Source organism: Notolepis coatsorum, assembly GCF_963971535.1.
Source record: "Notolepis coatsorum genome assembly, chromosome: 17".
Lineage (NCBI taxonomy): Eukaryota > Metazoa > Chordata > Actinopteri > Aulopiformes > Paralepididae > Notolepis > Notolepis coatsorum.
Genome location: NC_140181.1, coordinates 33925761 through 33944967, shown reverse-complemented (window position 1 = coordinate 33944967; position 19207 = coordinate 33925761). Strand labels below are relative to the sequence as shown.

At 43.0% G+C, this 19207-nt stretch overlaps 1 protein-coding gene across 1 annotated transcript in view; it reads left to right on the top strand.

Annotated features, from left to right (window-relative positions):
- Positions 1 to 19207, top strand: part of LOC311243998 (voltage-dependent L-type calcium channel subunit alpha-1D-like) — a gene marked incomplete at both ends in the record, with an annotated part of 170375 nt that overhangs the window by 54956 nt on the left and 96212 nt on the right. The window contains 8 exon segments of the mRNA XM_084333407.1: positions 1326 to 1478; positions 2831 to 2838; positions 2908 to 3138; positions 3909 to 4016; positions 10122 to 10220; positions 10222 to 10273; positions 12024 to 12098; positions 12998 to 13082. Of these exon segments, the coding sequence (XP_084189533.1) occupies positions 1326 to 1478; positions 2831 to 2838; positions 2908 to 3138; positions 3909 to 4016; positions 10122 to 10220; positions 10222 to 10273; positions 12024 to 12098; positions 12998 to 13082 (811 nt within the window).

Sequence of the window (19207 nt, the reverse complement as noted above, 5' to 3'; positions counted from 1 at the left end):
CATCCGTGCAATTAATTGCTGTCGGACTTGGACAGCACGTCTGTTCTCCGGGCAAGATGAGCAGTGGAATGTTTCTACAACAGAAAACATGGCAAATATATAGCCATGTAGATGTGTCCATTCTATTCCATTCTAGCTATATCCGCGCGATTGGGTTTATTTAAAAAAAAAGAATTAGCGGTGGGACTCGATTAAACATTTTAATCGAATTAATTTGAGACTTTATAGTTAATTCATTGAAATGAATCACATTTTAATTCGCATAATCGACGATTTGATGCGAAAAGCAAAATTGTTCAATTCAAATTAACTTTGGTATACGAGTGAATCTATGAATATACATTATACGTACATTTAAGCAGCAAAATCCTGTATTAGCTACTACACAGACCAACAGATCAATGCAATTTTAACAAAGTAAAGTGCAGCAATTTTAGGAATAATATATATATAGCGCAGAGGACCTTTTGTAAACTCAAGCACTTTCGAGGTAAAAGTTAAACGCAGTACTTTCAAGTACATTCCAGTCGATTAATTCCAGTCCTAGCCCTAATTTATTTATTTATTTATTCACTGTCATTTGCAGTGTTGGTGTAGTGCCTTCATTTATTTCCGGACATCACAATGCCTTGTTGAACGTAATTTTTAAAGAGACAAAGATTGTCATATTTATTATTATTATAATTATTATTATTTAATTCCGAGGTTGTCTGTAGAATCGACGTGAATGCAATCGACGTGAATGCAATCACCATGATTTCTCCCAAATAAAGCCCTTAAGAACACGGCACACACCAGTCTGTCCGACTTACGACTGCTCTTCCGCGCTCGTAAATCCTGCTCTTACAGTAGCTACGAGTGAATCCCAGAGAAGGAACTGTTCCCAAAATCATCCCAAAAAGCGAAAGTGGAGCTACAATGAAATTTGCTCGTAACTTTTCTCGTAAGGATGTTGGTGCATGAGGTCCAATGTCTCCACCACGTTTGGAGGGTCTGGGTGTGTGAGAGAAGTTGTATGCTGTGTAGACTGCAGGTGTGGTGGAGTTATCTGCAATTATCCAGGTCTCTGTGACAGTTGGAGGTCATTGCTTTATGCATAGGCAGTTATGAAGTCTGCTTTATTGATTGTTCCAGACTGTGTGTGTGTGTGTGTGTGTGTGTGTGTGTGTGTGTGTGTGTGTGTGTGTGTGTGTGTGTGTGTGTGTGTGTGTGTGTGTGTGTGTGTGTGTGTGTGTGTGTGTGTGTGTGTGTGTGTGTGTGTGTGTGTGTGTGTGTGTGTGTGTGTGTGTGTGTGTGTGTGTGTGTGTGTGTGTGTGTGTGTGCAGGTCTCCAGATTGTGTTAAACTCCATCATGAAGGCGATGGTTCCTCTGCTACACATTGCTCTACTGGTCCTCTTCGTCATCATCATCTATGCCATCATCGGTCTAGAGCTCTTCATAGGACGCATGCACAAGACCTGCTACTATAAAACATCAGGTACACACACACAACATAATATTGTTAGTAGGAGCTGAGAAGGATCGCCTCTATAATCTGTGTTGGTTGGTTAATTGGTTCATTGGTTCATTGGTTCAGGGTGTGGTGTGTAAACTACATGTGTTCAGTTAATTCAGTCATTCAGTCCAAGATGCTTCTCCAAATTCACAACTACTAACTTAAGAGGTTAAACCCTTTCCTTAGAGAGACTAACCCTAGCCTTCCTGAGCACCTAAAGCACTAACCCTAGCCTTCCTGAGCACCTAAAGCACTAACCCTAGCCTTCCTGAGCACCTAAAGCACTAACCCTAGCCTTACTGAGCCTCTAGAACGTACTAACACGAACTCTAGTCTTCCTGGGCACCTAGAATGTACTAATACTAACCCTAGCCTTCCTGAGCACCTAAAGCACTAACACTAACCCTGGCTTTCCTGTGTGCGGAACTTAATAAAAAATAAAAAATAAAATTATAAAGTGCTATGCCCAAAATAGCATTAGCATAAAAAAAGAAGCTAGGCCAGCTTTACATAGCTTGCATGCAGCTTTGTCTTGAGGTTCCACAAGTTGATCAAAAAGTATTTCCAACTGGGGCTTGAGATTGCTCCGAGTGCAAATCACTGTCTTCACAACCGGTGGTCGCGGTAGTTGTTCATTTGTTACTACTGGCACATTCTTCAGCTTAATGAAAGTGACGTAGCGTGTCTCTTATCCATCATGCAGCGCATTCAGGCCCATGCCTTTTTTTTCACAATCTATTATTATATATTATTTTATTTCAAACATTTTTGTAGAATATTCGTTGACAGCCCTACTTAACAGTACCTGCATACTATATCACCCCTGAGTGGAACATGGAAAGCCAAACTTTCCATACCGAACCTGACTTCAAAACCGAGGTGCGTACCAAACCGTGGTTTTTGTGTACCGTTACACCCCTACTATCTCTATATATTTTAGTTCTACCTCTGCTATCTCTATATCATTGAGTTCTACCTCCGCTATTTCTATCTCTTTGAGTTCTAGTTTAGTTTAGTTTATTTATTTAATACATTATTTAAAAAAAACAGTGCTTGGAGGGAACGAAGCCCAAAGGGATTGTACAAAGTTCCACTCCCATCCCATCAATGTCCATAATGATATATGAACGAAATACATGTCAACATGGTTTAGAAAATAAACTCAAAACAAGATCAGAGATATAAGGCAAACACTATAGCGAAAAATGGAAGATAGACACGGATAGATGTCATGTTCAAAACACAGCAACAAGAGATTATTTTTGTTTAAGCGTACTTACCTCTGCTATCTCTATATCTTTGAATTCTACCTAAGCTATCTCTATATCATTCAGCGTCCATTGTGACATAATCATTTGAATGTTCAGTTCTCAAATCCGTACACACTTGAAAGGGTTAATATTGGAATGAGAGTATGGACCAATCCTCCCCTGCTCTCTCCACAGATAACTATGTGGAGGACGACCCCGTGCCCTGTGCCTTCGCGGGTCATGGCCGGCAGTGTGTGTTGAACAAGACGGAGTGCCGGGGCAGGTGGGATGGTCCTAACGGAGGAATCACTAACTTTGACAACTTCTTCTTTGCCATGTTGACTGTGTTCCAGTGTATTACTATGGAGGGATGGACAGACATCCTATACTGGGTAAGAGACACAGATAGATAGACTGGTCCTGAGGCCACAAACCTGCTCTATTAACACACCTCAGGAACAGAATACATCACCAATCAGACTCAATCGAATTAATCACCTATTGCCAAACAAAAGCACAGAGCTTTATGCAGTGCTATCTGGCTATAAATGGACAGTACACCATAGCAGTTTATTTGAGCATGGTGACCGATCAACAACTAAAAACAACCTTGACAGAGCTTTGAGTGAGTGAGCACAAAAGGGGAGACACAGGAAAACCTGGCTTCCTGCAGAGCAAAGGCTGTGCTGTCTTTGCATCCTCAGTGAGCAGAGCTACACTTCCTCACCACCCTTCCTCACCTGTCACCTGACACATGTTGATGCTGTTATATTTGATGATAGTTCTTTTCATTTTATGACAATCCATTTTCTACTGTATATTCTACTTCTTACTATCTGTTTTCTAATTCATGTTTAGCTTTTCAACGTTTAATTGCTTGCTTTGGCAACGTGTATGTGTTACGTCGTGACAATAAAGGAATTTGAATTGATTTGAATTGAGAGAGAGACGTGTGTGTGTGTGTGTGTGTGTGTGTGTGTGTGTGTGTGTGTGTGTGTGTGTGTGTGTGTGTGTGTGTGTGTGTGTGTGTGTGTGTGTGTGTGTGTGTGTGTGTGTGTGTGTGTGTGTGTGTGTGTGTGTGTGTGTGTGTGTGTGTGTGTGTGTGTGTGTGTGTGTGTGTGTGTGTGTGTGTGTGTGTGTGTGTGTGTGTGTGTGTGTGTAGATGAATGATGCGATAGGGTTTGAACTCCCCTGGGTGTACTTCGTCAGTCTGGTGGTCTTTGGTTCCTTCTTCGTTCTCAACCTGGTGCTGGGAGTCCTGAGCGGGTCAGTATCTACTCTCTACTCTACTGATGTGTTTTCAGTTCATATCAATAATGTTTCATATTTTCATTATATCGCTGGACTCATAATCCATAACTATCATTGGTTTTTGTTTATTTTTTATTTTAAAGCCCTTATTGGTAAACTTCCCTCTCACATCACAACACTGTTGGAATGGAATCTTGGAACCTACATGTTCAAATGACTAGTTGGTTCTTAGGGTTCCTCCAGTTTGCTCTGAACTAGGAAAACAGCTTTTTCCTTTGATGCTTCCAACACCTGGAATGCCCTCCAACTGACTCTGAAACTGAAGGTTCTTCCTTCTTTTGCTGCATTTAAAAGTATGATCTCCAACCACTGTGTGTCTTATTTATTGTGCCTATATGTATGAAATGGCTGATAAACTGTGTCTTGTTTTGTAAGCTCGTCATCACTGTAAATAATAATAATAATAATAATAATAATAACTTTATTTGTATAGCACTTTTCATACAGAGGTTGCAGTTCAAAGTGCTTCACAACAGTAAAAAATACAGGCATAAAAAGATAGACAGGTAGAATCACAGTGTTTCACATTAGGATCTAGCATCCCAATAGGCTCTCCGCTTACAGTTTTCAGTAACACAAATAGTAAAAATAGTTTAGCGAGCATAGTAAGATATGGCACAACAGTAAAAAATACAGGCATAAGCGAGCATAAAAAGATAGACAGGTAGAATCACAGTGTTTCACATTAGGATTTAGCATCCCAATAGGCTCTCTGCTTACAGTTTTCAGTAACACAAATAGTAAAAATAGTTTAAAATGATTCAGTTTAAAATAGTAAAATAAAAATAAAATAAAATAAAAATTATAAAATAGAACGGACATAAAAAATACAGGCATGAGCGAGCATAGTAAGATATGGCTACTACAGCCAGGACACAGTTAACCTGGTTCTACAATGCTACAGCCAGGACACAGTTAACCTGGTTCTACAATGCTACAGCCAGGACACAGTTAACCTGGTTCTACAGCCAGGACACAGTTAACCTGGTTCTACAGCCAGGACACAGTTAACCTGGTTCTACTACAGCCAGGACACAGTTAACCTGGTTCTACTACAGCCAGGACACAGTTAACCTGGTTCTACAATGCTACAGCCAGGACACAGTTAACCTGGTTCTACAATGCTACAGCCAGGACACAGTTAACCTGGTTCTACTACAGCAATGCTACAGCCAGGACACAGTTAACCTGGTTCTACAATGCTACTACAGCCAGGACACAGTTAACCTGGTTCTACAGCCAGGACACAGTTAACCTGGTTCTTCACAACAGTAAAAAATACAGGCATAAGCATAAAAAGATAGACAGGTAGAATCACAGTGTTTCACATTAGGATCTAGCATCCCAATAGGCTCTCCGCTTACAGTTTTCAGTAACACAAATAGTAAAAATAGTTTAAAATGATTCAGTTTAAAAATAGTCATCAGTAAGAAGTAAAAAGTGCAATAACCGACACATGAATTTGATAGGCAGTGTAAAAGAGTAGGCAGGGTAAGAATAAATACAAGTTGTGTCAGGATATCCCTGATGTTTCCTCTTGCCACTAGGTGGTAGCAGATATCTATCAGTGAAATGCCTGAGCAAAGAGATAGGTTTTAAGCTGTCTTTTAAAGATGTCTAGCGAGTTGGCTTCCCTGATGTTTTGGGGTAGTTTGTTCCATAGTTTTGGGGCATAGTTGATAAAGGCTGCATTACCGATCCTCTTTTGACTGCTTCTGGGAGTCTCTAGTAGTCCAGCAGCTGATGATCGCAGTGTTCTTGCTGGTGTGTAATTTATTAGAGTGTTGGCGATGTAGCTAGGTCCCTGTCCATTTAGAGCTTTGTATGTAAGGAGAAGGACCTTAAAGTCAATTCTAAATGTTACAGGAAGCCAGTGTAAAGCGGCTAAGACTGGACTAATGTGCTCTCTCCTTTTGGTTTTAGTTAGCAGTCGGGCTGCAGAGTTTTGGATTAGCTGAAGCCTCTCTGTGGTTTTCTTAGGGAGACCTGTGAAAAGTGCATTACAGTAGTCTAACCGGCTAGATATGAATGCATGAATTAGCTTCTCAGCATCGTTCTGATTAATAAATGGTCGTACTTTTGCTATATTTCTGAGATGGAAGAACGATGTTTTCGTCACTTTGCTAATATGAGAATTGAAGTTCAGTTCTGAATCTATGACAACCCCAAGACTAGTGACCTCAGATTTGATCCAAGGGGTTAGTCCCCCCAGGTTCTTTATTAATGTTTCTTTTTTAGTTTTGGAGCCGATAATTAGAATTTCAGTTTTGTTCTCGTTTAGTTTCAGGAAGTTCTTACTCATCCATTTATTTATTGCCAGTAAGCAGTCTGTAATGGAGCTAATCGCTGTATCATTTGGTTCAGCAGATATGTACAGTTGTGTATCATCCGCATAGCTATGGAAATCTACATTATGTTCTCTGATGATATCACCCAGCGGTAACATGTAAAGGGAGAAGAGTAAAGGACCTAAGCAACTCCCTTGTGCAACTCCATAGTTGTTGTCGTATATATCAGACATGTGATCTCCTAGTTTAACATAGAATTTCCTCCCTCTGATGTATGTTTTAAACCAGCCTAGCACATGGTCTGAGAAACCGACATGGTTTTCAAGACGATCGATTAGAATATCGTGATCGATTGTATCAAATGCTGCACTGAGATCTAACAGGATAAGGATGGAGATCTTATTCTCGTCAGAGTTTAGTCTGAGGTCACTGATTATTTTGGTGAGGGCAGTTTCAGTGCTATGATATTTTCTGAATCCTGACTGAAACTCTTCTAAGATGTTGTTTTCTTCAAGAAAGGAATTTAAATGAGGGTTAACTCAGTGTCTTAGGAGTTTAAATAAAGTTTTGAAATTAAATTAAAATATATTTAAAACCCTTGGGAGTCCAAAGTCCTGTTTGCACCCGTCAGCGGAGAACAAAATGATTTATAATTTCTCCCAAATGCCCAAGTATCTCTTTTCAGAAATCGGTAAAAATAGAAAAATGACATTTTCGAGTGCTTTGAGATGTTATATATATGTCTCCTTACTTGCTAAACGTAATACGACTTGTAAATATGTTTAATTCTTGCTAGATGGTATGGTTGTAATTATCTCTGTTTGCCAGAGAACTACATCACGTCACGAAACGCACATACACGCACACGTGCACACACACAGAGCGCTGTGAAAGGGTGTTAGACCCCGCAGAGGTATCAGAGACTCACTACCCCCCATCCAAATTCTAAACAACAGATTGGCTTTTCATACTATGTATGAATTATCTCTTGCAATAATATCCACAGGACTCGACTTTTTGCAGTCGTTATGTATGTGTGTGTCACCAACACACACGCCAACTATCTCCTGCATGCGTGCAGACCCGCGGACATTCTCTCACAGCTGATAGAGAGAAAAAAAAGCAATAGCCTACATACTTTTCCAGACTGATCATCTGAGCTCCTCTCCAGTTGAACTGCTACTGTGTTTAAATCCAAAATATTGATTAATCCAAATGCCATTGTGTAACATGTCATCTGTCTTCACGTGCAGTTAAATCCTCTCTACAAGTGAAACTGAAACTTACCAAGCCTATAAGTTGTTAAAGGGGCAGTAGGCAATTAATTTACTCAGTGGATGCCTAATGACACCAGTATCACTGACTACCACGGCAAGCCTATAGAAAATTATTCTATTTAATAATAATAATAATAATTATAATAATTATTATAAATGTCTCTCTCTGTCTATATCTCTGTATCTCTCTCTTCATTCTTTCTCTCTCTCTCTCTTTCTCTCTCTCTCTCTCTCTCTCTCTCTCTCTCTCTCTCTCTCTCTCTCTCTCTCTCTATCTCTCTCTCTAATAATAGCCCTAATAATATTAGTAGTGTATTCAGGTAAACCTCTATATATCTAGCGTGTGTACATGGCATCAAATCAAAGTGTGTGTCACTGTAGGCCGCCTGGGGCCCAGTCATTGGAATAACAAAGGAACAACAGACTAGAAACTGGGTGTGAATTGGTCTAGTGAAATTGATCACATTGCATTCTGGGAGGGAGTGTAGTTCTCTTATCAAATTGCTGAATTCACTGAATCCTTTCAAACCCCTGTACTGCAACTTGGTAAGGATTTTACCAGAATGTTTCATAGGACATTGATTAAAAACTATCGGCTCGAATTTTACAATTGATGGCTTATTTTGAAGGTATGAACCTGTAGTTTCATATTATTATTATAAAATAGTGAAAATTCTTAGGGAGGAGGAGCTCAATGGCTCAGACTCTAGAGGGTTCACAAGATAAGATATTACTTATTGATCGCCTCTGGGGCAAGTTAAAGATGAAGGTCTGACCCTTAACCTCATAGCCATTGTTCCATTTCAAGCCCAATGTGCTCATTACAATCCATAATAAACCGTAACCCTAAAGTGGTCTGCACACGGCGGGCGACAGACGTCGCCTGGCGATGTGATCGCCTGTCGCTCAATGACAATCGCTTAGCCCCCACACCAGAGGCGACCGTTCTCAAGTATAATAAGCTATGTGTCGCTCTGTTTAGCTGGGGGTGTTTCCCCCCGGGAGATATAGGAGGGCGGACCGGACCGCCGGGACCGGAGTCCCGGACGTTACGTTAGGTTGTTGTGAAGCGGGTTAGCAGTAGCTGTGTTGTGCAGTACGAGAGAGTATTAACCTGTAAAACCCATATTGAGCTGGAATTAAACCACCATATACGAATACAACCTCTCATCATTCTTCCTGACATTACTATGCATGCCTGATTGCTACGATACGTTCATTACCAACGATTGGACAAGTATTGTTATGCAGCTGCTGAGAGTGTTTTTTTCACGGAAGACGCAAACTGTTTTGTTCTCAACCATAATTTTCTTTGGACAATAAACCTTACAAACTACATCAGCTGCAGCCTGGACATTAAACTCTGTCAACATCCACAACTTCTTTTGTTACCCGAGTATAAAAACACTAGTAGGTGCATCGTGGCGCATTGTTCATTTATTAGTTAATGACAAGCGGCCACTACAGCTTCTCAAACTAACGTTATTTATTTAAATTGTTCCCGTTAATAATAATGAACATAAGTAGCATGGTAATAATACGTAGATTGATCAATGAATGTATTGATACATTAAAGGTGTACAAATATACACCAGTAGAACTTCTGCACTACTTCTAGTGTAGAAGTCATGTTATTTCCTCATTGTCCATGTGCCGTCGCCTCCAAAAATAGGATCGAGGTGATATTTAGCGAGGCGACAGAAATAGCTGCGCGACCGTCGCTTCAAAATCTCCTGCCGTGTGGGTTCTCTCATTCATAACAATGGAGGCGATACAATTCTGTCGGTCGGCTCGCAAAAAAATCGGTCGCCTGGCTAAATCGCTCGCCGTGTGGGGACCCTTAACAATGTGTACAAACCAAAACAACCCTAACGGGAACAACGTGCTGTGTACAAACCAAAACAAACCCTAACAATGTGCTGAGTACAGAGACAAAATAAAACAATGTGCTGGAGTACAAACCAAAACAAACCCTAACAATGTGCTGAATACCAAAAAAAACGAACCCTAACAATGTGCTGAATACAAACCAATACAAACCCAAACAATGTGCTGAGTACAAACCAAAACAAACCCTAACAATGTGCTGAGTACAGAGACAAAAGAAAACCCTAACAATCTGCTGAGTACAGAGACAAAACAAACCCTAACAATGTGCTGAGTACAGAGACAAAACAAACCCTAACAATGTGCTGAGTACAGAGACAAACAAACCCTAACAATGTGCTGAGTACAGAGACAAAACAAACCCTTGCAATGTGCTGAGTACAGAGACAAAAGAAACCCTTGCAATGTGCTGAGTACAGAGACAAAACAAACCCTTGCAATGTGCTGAGTACAGAGACAAAACAAACCCTAACAATGTGCTGAGTACAGAGACAAAAGAAACCCTTGCAATGTGCTGAGTACAGAGACAAAAGAAACCCTAGCATGTGCTGAGTACAGAGACAAAACAACTAGAGCTGTTGCACTGGACTCTGTGTCTATGTCCACAGAGAGTTTTCTAAGGAGAGAGAGAAGGCGAAGGCTCGGGGAGACTTCCAGAAGCTCCGTGAGAAGCAGCAGATGGAGGAAGATCTCTGTGGCTACATGGACTGGAATCACCCAGGCAGAGGATCTCGACGAGGATGAGGATGAGCACGGGAACCCACGTATGTGTGTCCATGCGTGCGTGTGTGTGTGTGTGTGTAACAATAACAAGTTAGACGTTGTTATATCGTATACACACTCCACGTGACCCCAGAACCCGCCCACAACCGAATTATTATTATTTAATTATTTTTAATGACTCCGCCGTTCATTCCTTTTTCTGAATGAAACCAAGGTGGCGGACAATAATCTTTATGAATGGATGTATTGATTTCTTCATAACGACTCATTCAAAAAAGATACAGTCAACTGGAATTTACACATATGTTGGATTATGTAATTGGTTTGTCATGACCCATTGTCAAAACAATAATAAATCGCGGGATTTATATGAAGTGTGTTGTTAGATGGCATTCTTTGTAGCACCTCCCTCTTGCAGGCTCATCTGCGCAAAAGCACATTGCAGACGGTTCTGAGAATTCTGTTCCAGCTAAGAGGCAAAATAACGACACAGATACTTTTTTCTCAAACTGCACTATAAACGGGAATGTTACCATCAATGTAAATAAAATGTAAATAACCATAATCACCCTGCATGACTTGTCCTGCATGACTTGTTCAGTTGCATTTTGTGGGCACGGCCCATTGGATCTATTTTTTCTGTTTTTGGATAAACTTTTTCTGTTTTGAATTAATCTCCATTATGCTTCAATTACTGTGTGTTTATTGTATAGCAATAAGGTTGGGTGAATTAGGCCATTGTATAAAAGCATTAAATCACTTGAAGTGTGTTATACTCATTAGGTCACACCTAGGGGGGTCTAACGCCCCTCCGCTGCGCGTATAACACACTCCTGCGCGTGATGTAATGCTTAACTATTGTACATACTATCATACAGAGTTATATGGGTAGACTATAGTATGAGGTAGGTAGTTATGATTACTATGATTACAGTGTAGGGCAGTTGTAGACTAGCAGTAGGTAGGTATAAATTGATAGGCAACAGAGTTCAAAGTTTGTACAATATGCCGTCGTACAGTGTGGCTGCATTCACCAGTGGGTAGAGATATATTACCTGAAGCCTTATGTGAGGACAACGTGACACCAACCAGTTCACAATGGGTTATATATTAAGTACATGCAAGAACATGTTGCTATGAACAGAAGAGGAGAAGACATGTTGTACACAATAATGAATAAGGGTTCATCTCTGTGCCCTGAGGTTGACGAAGTTACACACATAGATACTGACCTATGGTGCAGAATAAGCCGTGCGGAAGTAACTGGTGGTCTGGTTGACTGCCACACGGCAGCGTTAAATGTCATCGCTGTAGAAATGGAGAGGTGCTGTATGTGAGCACATGGGAGGACACAGGTCACACGGTATATGTCATGTAGCTACTACTCATGTATGTACAGTATGTCACACAGTATAAGTCATGTTGCTTACTACTCATGTATGTTCAGTACAGTATGTCACACAGTATAGGTCATGTACTGTAGCTTACTACTCATGTATGTACAGTATGTCACACAGTATAGGTCATGTACTGTAGCTTACTACTCATGTCAGTATGTCACACAGTATAAGTCATGTTGCTTACTACTCATGTATGTACAGTAGGTCACACAGTATAGGGCATGTACTGTAGCTTACTACTCATGTATGTACAGTATGTACAGTATGTCACACAGTATAAGTAATGTAGCTTTCTCTCTCTCTCTCTCTCGCTCTCTCTCTCTCTCTCTCTCTCTCTCTCTCTCTCTCTCTCTCTCTCTCTCTCTTTCTCTCTCTCTCTCCCTGTCTCCAGGGCCGTCTCTAGGCGATCTATCTGGCAAGAAAAGAGGAAAATTTGGGTGGTTCAGCCACTCCAACGAAACACATGGTACACACTCACACACACACACACACACACACACACACACACACACACACACACACACACACACACACACACACACACACACACACACACACACACACACACACACACACACACACACACACACACACACAGAGAGAGAGTGAGAGAGAGAGAGAGAGAGGAGAGAGAGAGAGAGAGAGAGAGAGAGCTACCTTCATTACTGCCAATTAGCATCTGTGGCTAATTACAAGTGCCTAAGGAAGTGTGTGTGTGTGTGTGTGTGTGTGTGTGTGTGTGTGTGTGTGTGTGTGTGTGTGTGTGTGTGTGTGTGAGTGTGTGTGTGTGTGTGTGTGTGTGTGCCTCAGTCCAATCTAATTCTAGAATTACGCAATGTCACATCTACAAATGTGTGTCTTTCTCTCTCTCTCTCTCTCTCTCTCTCTCTCTCTCTCTCTCTCTCTCTCTCTCTCTCTCTCTCATTCTCTATCTTTCTTTTTCTCCATCTATTTCTTTCTCCATCTCTTTCTTTCTCTATCTCTTTCTCTCTCTGTCTTTCTCATTTCTCATGTGTTGTCCTTTTTAATACATCCTCGCTGTCCTTCTCTTGAGAGATACTTGACCCTGTTTAAAATAGATTACTCTCTTGTAATATGCACTTGTCTTCTCCCCCCTCTCTCTCTTTCTATTTCTCTGTCTCTCTCTCTCTCCATATCTATGTCTGTCTCCCCGTTTCTCCCTCTCTCTGTCTAACTCTCTTTTTATATCTATCTATATCTGTGTCTCTCTCTGTGTCTGTATCTCTACTGTATCTCTCTATCTCTCTCTCTCTCTCTCTCTCTCTCTCTCTCTCTCTCTCTCTCTCTCTCTCTCTCTCTCTCTCTCTCTCTCTCTCTCTCTCTCTCTCTATCTGTCTCTTGTAGCATCTCTACCAGCCAGTGAGAACGGCAGTGACAACACAGAGAACATTGATGAAGATCATCATACTAACTGCTGCCAAGCTTGCTGGTAACACACATACACACACACACAAACACACACACACACAGACACACACACACACACACACACACACACACACACACACACACACACACACACACACACACACACACACACACACACACACACACACACACACACACACACACACACACACACACAAACACACACACGCACGCACGCACACGCACACACACACACACACACACACGTCACACATACACGCACTTTTGATAACATTTCATTTCAAACCTTTATTTAAAAACTGAGGTTTCCCCCACTTCCAGTCACATTGAGTGTACATACAAAAATAATCAAATAAGCAACAACAAACCAAATAAATCACACAGCATATAAAATCATAACAATAAGACAACAAGACTAGGCAAAAAGCAAGGACAATTAAAATGTGTACAACTTGATAGACAAAGGTTGGAGATCAAGGTTTTAACCTCTCAAGCCCTAGCCATATTTTCAGAAAATTTGCCTAAAAGTACGATTGCTCCACTTCTACAAGGGCCATTTGCATCCTGGTATCTAGGGACATCTATGGACATCTATGGACCTCAGGGAATGTATTCACAGTGTCAGACATATTGTGTCTGTTACTATGCTTGAGTAAATTGTAATGAACCAAAGGAGAATATAAATTATTATTATTTTATTTGGTAACACTTTATAATAACACTCAGTTATAAGACCTTTATAATGTATTTGTAGATAATGAACTAATCATGAACAAATCATTTATATACATTCGTAAATTATTATTAAATCATTTATAACTATATTTGTATAACATTTACAAATTAGTTCTACATTATTTATAACTCATTATCAACATTGTGTGTACTTGATTTGCTCATCATTACGTTGTTTAATTTGTAGATGCTTTGAAAAATGGATATGAAAAAACGACTATACTGTACCTCCATTTATTTGTTCATGTTCAACAAATGATTTGTTAAGACATTCATAAAACATCTATAAATCATTTGCAGATGCCACTGAGCTCATTCAGCACCTTCTTGAAATTAATAAAGGGCAGATGATTTACAGGGTTTTCTATAGATACAGTACTGAATTTTGCCATCCGGACACATGCAATTTGAAATATGAATATAGAATGTCAGGCCTATAAATGACCTTATTATGGCCAAGTCATTAATCTATCGATCGGCCCAAATCTCCTCTTCCCAATGGTAGAGTTAAATTTAGTACCACCAGGCACCCGTTACAGGGCAGCAAAGACTGTGAATTAAATCTACTGTAAGTACAGTTACTGTAACTGAGGGGTACAATTCCCTGACTGTATTGTTAGATATGATACTTACTACCACTACCTCTTGTACTTTAGACTCTGGCCACCCAGTACTAGGCATAAATAATTATGGTAAACACTCCCACGTAGATGAAACGATCCAACACAAATGTACCAAGTCGAAAGTCTGCGTTTAATAATAATTAATACATAGCAAAAGGTATGTAGAGCAATCACTTAATTACATTTATGATTTGAAATAGGATGCACTTTTATGGCAAATGAGTATTCGTTGGTATATCAATAGAGAACGTCCAATCTCTGGTGGCGCAGGCGGTAAATATACAACCTGGAATATTTATGGAATAATAGCAATGATACTTTAATGATTATAGAACTGGATACACTAGGGGGGGATTCCGGTCGCTTGTAAGACAACTGGAGAAGGGGGGGGGGGGTAGAGTCTGGCTGTATCCGTCTGGCCGAGGGTATCCTGGGAGAACCCACGGTTGTGCGGCTCGGTGCCTCAGCGATCCTCGATCCACAGATGAAAGCAGTTGGACTCTCTGTGGGCCGGCTTCCTCCGGTCCACGATGGAGAGACGTGAAGCGACCTCGTCGTGTAGAGCGTCTCCTCACCTGTCGTCCTCTCCGGGGGTGGGGGGTTTCCAACACACGGCAGTGTTGGTCTTTATCCATAGAATAATCACTGTATACAAAGCATAATCCGTGCCTGGGAAGGCGGGCTGTCGTCGGTAGAATAATCCGGTATGCAGGTCCACTCGCTCGTCGGCTCTGGGGCTCCTCGGGTGCAGCCTCACATGGGGTCGGCCACCCTGGATAAGCAGCCAGTTCTACCCGAAACGATGGGGGTACTGACTACGATAGTATTCTCACCGCACGAAGCACTACATATGAATAGACTATTATTAGCTTAATAGACTACGTCCAACTCGACGATATAGTGCCAAATATGACTATTCAAATATTAATATACACAAATCAAATCAAATTTATTTATAGGGCCCCATGTCCCCATGGGCCGTACAGGTCTTCTTTAAACAAGTCAAGAAGACAACATAACAATAAGTCAAGAACAGAACAAGAACACCATAGGGTCCAAACATTTTTTAGATGAATGCAAATAAATGAAAGAATGCAAGCACTCCCAGACATACCCCACGCGAAGGTAAGGAAAAACTCACTAAAACCTAACAATAGGGGAAAAAAGCTCCACAGGCAATGTGGAGGAGAGAACACGATGTCTCAATACCGATGGTAGGCCGAACTTGGCCTTACTCCCACACGTGGCGTCGCGGGGAGGCTTTACGTCTGTCACTCCATTGGAGGGTAAGAAACTGGACTAAAAGAAAGTCCTACTTTAGTAGCGCAGTATATATACGCACTATGAACAAATAGTACCATTAGTGGTGCGGTAGCCAGATTCCTACGCGGAACTAGGACTTGTTCGTACATGTTGAGCGGTACGTTTGAACTGGGTCTGGGGGGTATGGCAGCCTGGCACCAAGGTCTCGACCAATAGTAGAATGGAGACTATTATGGGATGTTCAGTAGGCTAGAATGGATATTCAATGCATATTGTACAAGGAATATACAAGGGATATCAGGGAATATTAGAGAATATACAAATACAATTAAATATATATATATAAATAAATATATATATTCGGTTTAATCTGGCCCTTCACAACAGCCACCCCCTGATTGGTCCCAGACCTAATCAGTTAAGCAGAGACAGATTAATCGCGTTGTCTATTTACACATAAGGGTTTGCTGTAGGGGTCAGTCAACTTCACAAAGTCATAGGGTTATAGGGTCATGGTCATCATCGATTGTGTCTGGGAGTCGGGGCAGTTCTATGAGCCTCGCCACGGGACGGGTGTAAGTGCGACCCTGGACAAGCACTTCAGCTGCTCGGACCTTGCCGTCGGCACCGGTGATCACTTTGCTTACGCGGCCGGCCGGCCACATAGCTCTGGGCAGTGATTGATCAATAATCATGACGACTGTTCCTTCTGTCAAATTGTCTCTCTCCTTTACCCACTTCTGGCGGGTCTGTAGAGACGGTAGGTAGTGCAGTAGGAATGTCCTTTGTTGTGCACTCTCTATGGTAGTGCAATCATCTATGTTGGGGTCTGCGGAGATAACAGTGCTCAATCCACAGAACATAGGTTTCTTATTCTCAGCCTCCTCTTGACTGGCTTCCCTCGGGATAGGCGTGGGCCACTCTCCTTCCGGGAGCTTTAGGAATGCTGGGCCGTCACTGTAGACATTGCGACGGGTGAGGTCATCTAGGGGCATTCCCCGGGTGATGACGTCAGCTGGGTTCTGTTTTGTATCAACATAGCGCCACTCTGTTTCTCCGGTTAACTCTTCGGTTAAGTCTTGAATCTCGGTGACTCTGACTCCCACGAAGACTTTGTACTTGCATGAGTCCGATTTGATCCAGGCGAGTACTGTCGTGGAATCTGACCACAGGATTGTTCTAGACACCGGTATGGTGAGCTCACGTTGGATGAGCGTGGCTAGGTGCGCTCCGGCTAGGGCTGCGCAGAGCTCTAGACGTGGGATAGATTGTTGCTTGCGTGGGGCTATTCTCGAGCGGGCGAGGACAAATGCTGTGTAGATCTCTCCCCCCTCTTCTTGGGCCCGCAAGTAGGCTACTGATCCGTATGCGACCTCTGAGGCGTCACTGAAGACGTGTAAGTCCATTTTACATGTCTCTGGCCTCACCGTGGGTGGGAAGTAGCTTCGGCGCATATTAACGCCTGGGAGTGAGTGGAGCTCCATCTCCCACTCTCTCCAGGTGGATGCAAGGTGTGCGGGAATGGGGTCGTCCCAGCCCTGGTCCTTGTCCCACAATGCTCGTACAATCATTTTTGCCCTGGTGGTGTACGGTAGAATACATCCTAGCGGGTTATATTGTCGGGCGAGTGTTGTGTACACACTCCGTCTGGTGGTCGGCGCCGCCGCCGGCCTTCCCTGCTCCGTAGTCAGGGGCTTGTGTCTGTAGTGAAGCGAATCTGTTTTGAATCGCCACACCAATCCCAGGGTCATCTCCTGGGCTTCTACCGGGATTGTAGCCATCCAGGTCTCGCTGCTGGCTGCCTTGTCCTCGGAGGAGAGGCTGCGCAGTACTTGCGGATCGCTGCTGGCCCACTGCCTGAGATCAAAGCCGCCTTTGATCAATGAGGCGCGGAGTTTAATCAGGAGAGCCTCGGCTTCTTCCTGGGTTGAAAGGCTTTGTAGACAGTTGTCTACGTAGAAGCTGTTCTTTACGCTGTGTCGGACCTCTTCGTCCGCTGCTGGGTCCTCTGCTACATGTTTCTGTAGTGCAAATGTAGCACAGCAGGGGCTGCACGTCGTTCCGAAGGGGAGGACTTCCCATTGGTAGATGGCTGGGTGCTCATCTCCTGGCTTCTCTCTCCATAGGAACCGTAACAGGGGCTTGTCCTCCTCTACTAATCTCACCTGCAGGAACATTCCTTTAATGTCCCCGCTGATGGCCACCTTTTCCTGGCGGAAGCGGAGTAGAACGCCGAGTAGGGAGGGGCCGAGTGTGGGACCGGGCAGTAACTCTTTATTCAGATTTTGGGATCCGATCTGGTAGCTGCAGTTAAATACTATGCGGTCTTTACCGTTGTGATGGACCTTGTGGTGAGGCACGTACCCCGATTCAGTGGTCTGGTCAGCCTCTTTAATGTCCATCTTTGTGACGTGTCCCGCTGTGATGAGCTTCTCAATCTCAGCGCGGTATACACTCTCTTGGGCGGGGTTCTTGGCTAAGCGCCGCTCCGTGTTCAGCAGGTACCGTTCTGTGGCGTCTGTCTTGGCGTGGAAAGTAGGCATTCCTTCTCGCCGCAGGAGTGGCGTGGTGTATCTCAACACGCCGTTGACCGGGACTCTCTTGGTCCCTGTCTCGAGGAGGTGAATGGCGTAAATGTCATCTTTAGAGCGAATGTCTTTCTTTCCGTTCTTAAAGGGCATTTGTTCCAAGGTCCATAGCCGCTCTACGTGTTGCAGGAGTGCGGTTTCTCCCTCTGTGACTCGGGAGTGGAGACATCTAGTGGCTGTACTTCGGTTGAGAGATTTGGCGAGCGGGCCTTGGAGAGTCCATCCCAAACGGGTCTCGACTGCTGCAGGACAGCCTCGGGGTCCGGTATGAACCCGGTCTATCGGGACAATGAGGTCTGCATGGTCGGAGCCTATCAACAGGGTCGGCATAGCATTGTCTATGAGCGGGATCGGTAACTTGCGCAGATGTGCATATTTCTCCATCAGCTTGGCGACGGGGTATGTGTACCGCGATAGTCCTATTTCTTGGCTGGTGAAAGCGTCTGTAATCTGGTACCGTCGCTCAGGCTGGCCGCTTGCTGCGATAGAGAATGAGACATTCTCGCCCTTTATCGTCTTCAAATCTCGTCTTATTGTCCGAATTGTCATTTGGGTTTCGCTTCCCCGCAGCCCTAGCTGGGCCGCAGCGGAGGCGAGCAGAAGGGTCTTCTCTGACCCGTCATCGAGGACGGCGTAAGTGTCCAGGACTTTATTCTGGTAGCTTAGTGTCACACGCACTACTTTTAGGAGTACTCGGGCTCCACTGCTGCTGGCGGGATCGATGTACATGACGCTTGCTTTGCTGCTGGATGGTGCGGGTGAAGGGCGCCGTCTGTTACTGTCATGAAGTATGTCCAGATGGGCTCCATCGCACTTGGTGCACCTTTTCTTTAAGCGGCATTCGGCTGCCATGTGTGAGCGCGCACAGCGAAAACAGCGCTTGTTGGACTTTATCCATTGACTTGCTTCCTCCGCGTTCAGCTTGGGGAAGGAGTCACATTGCGCTAGCCAGTGTT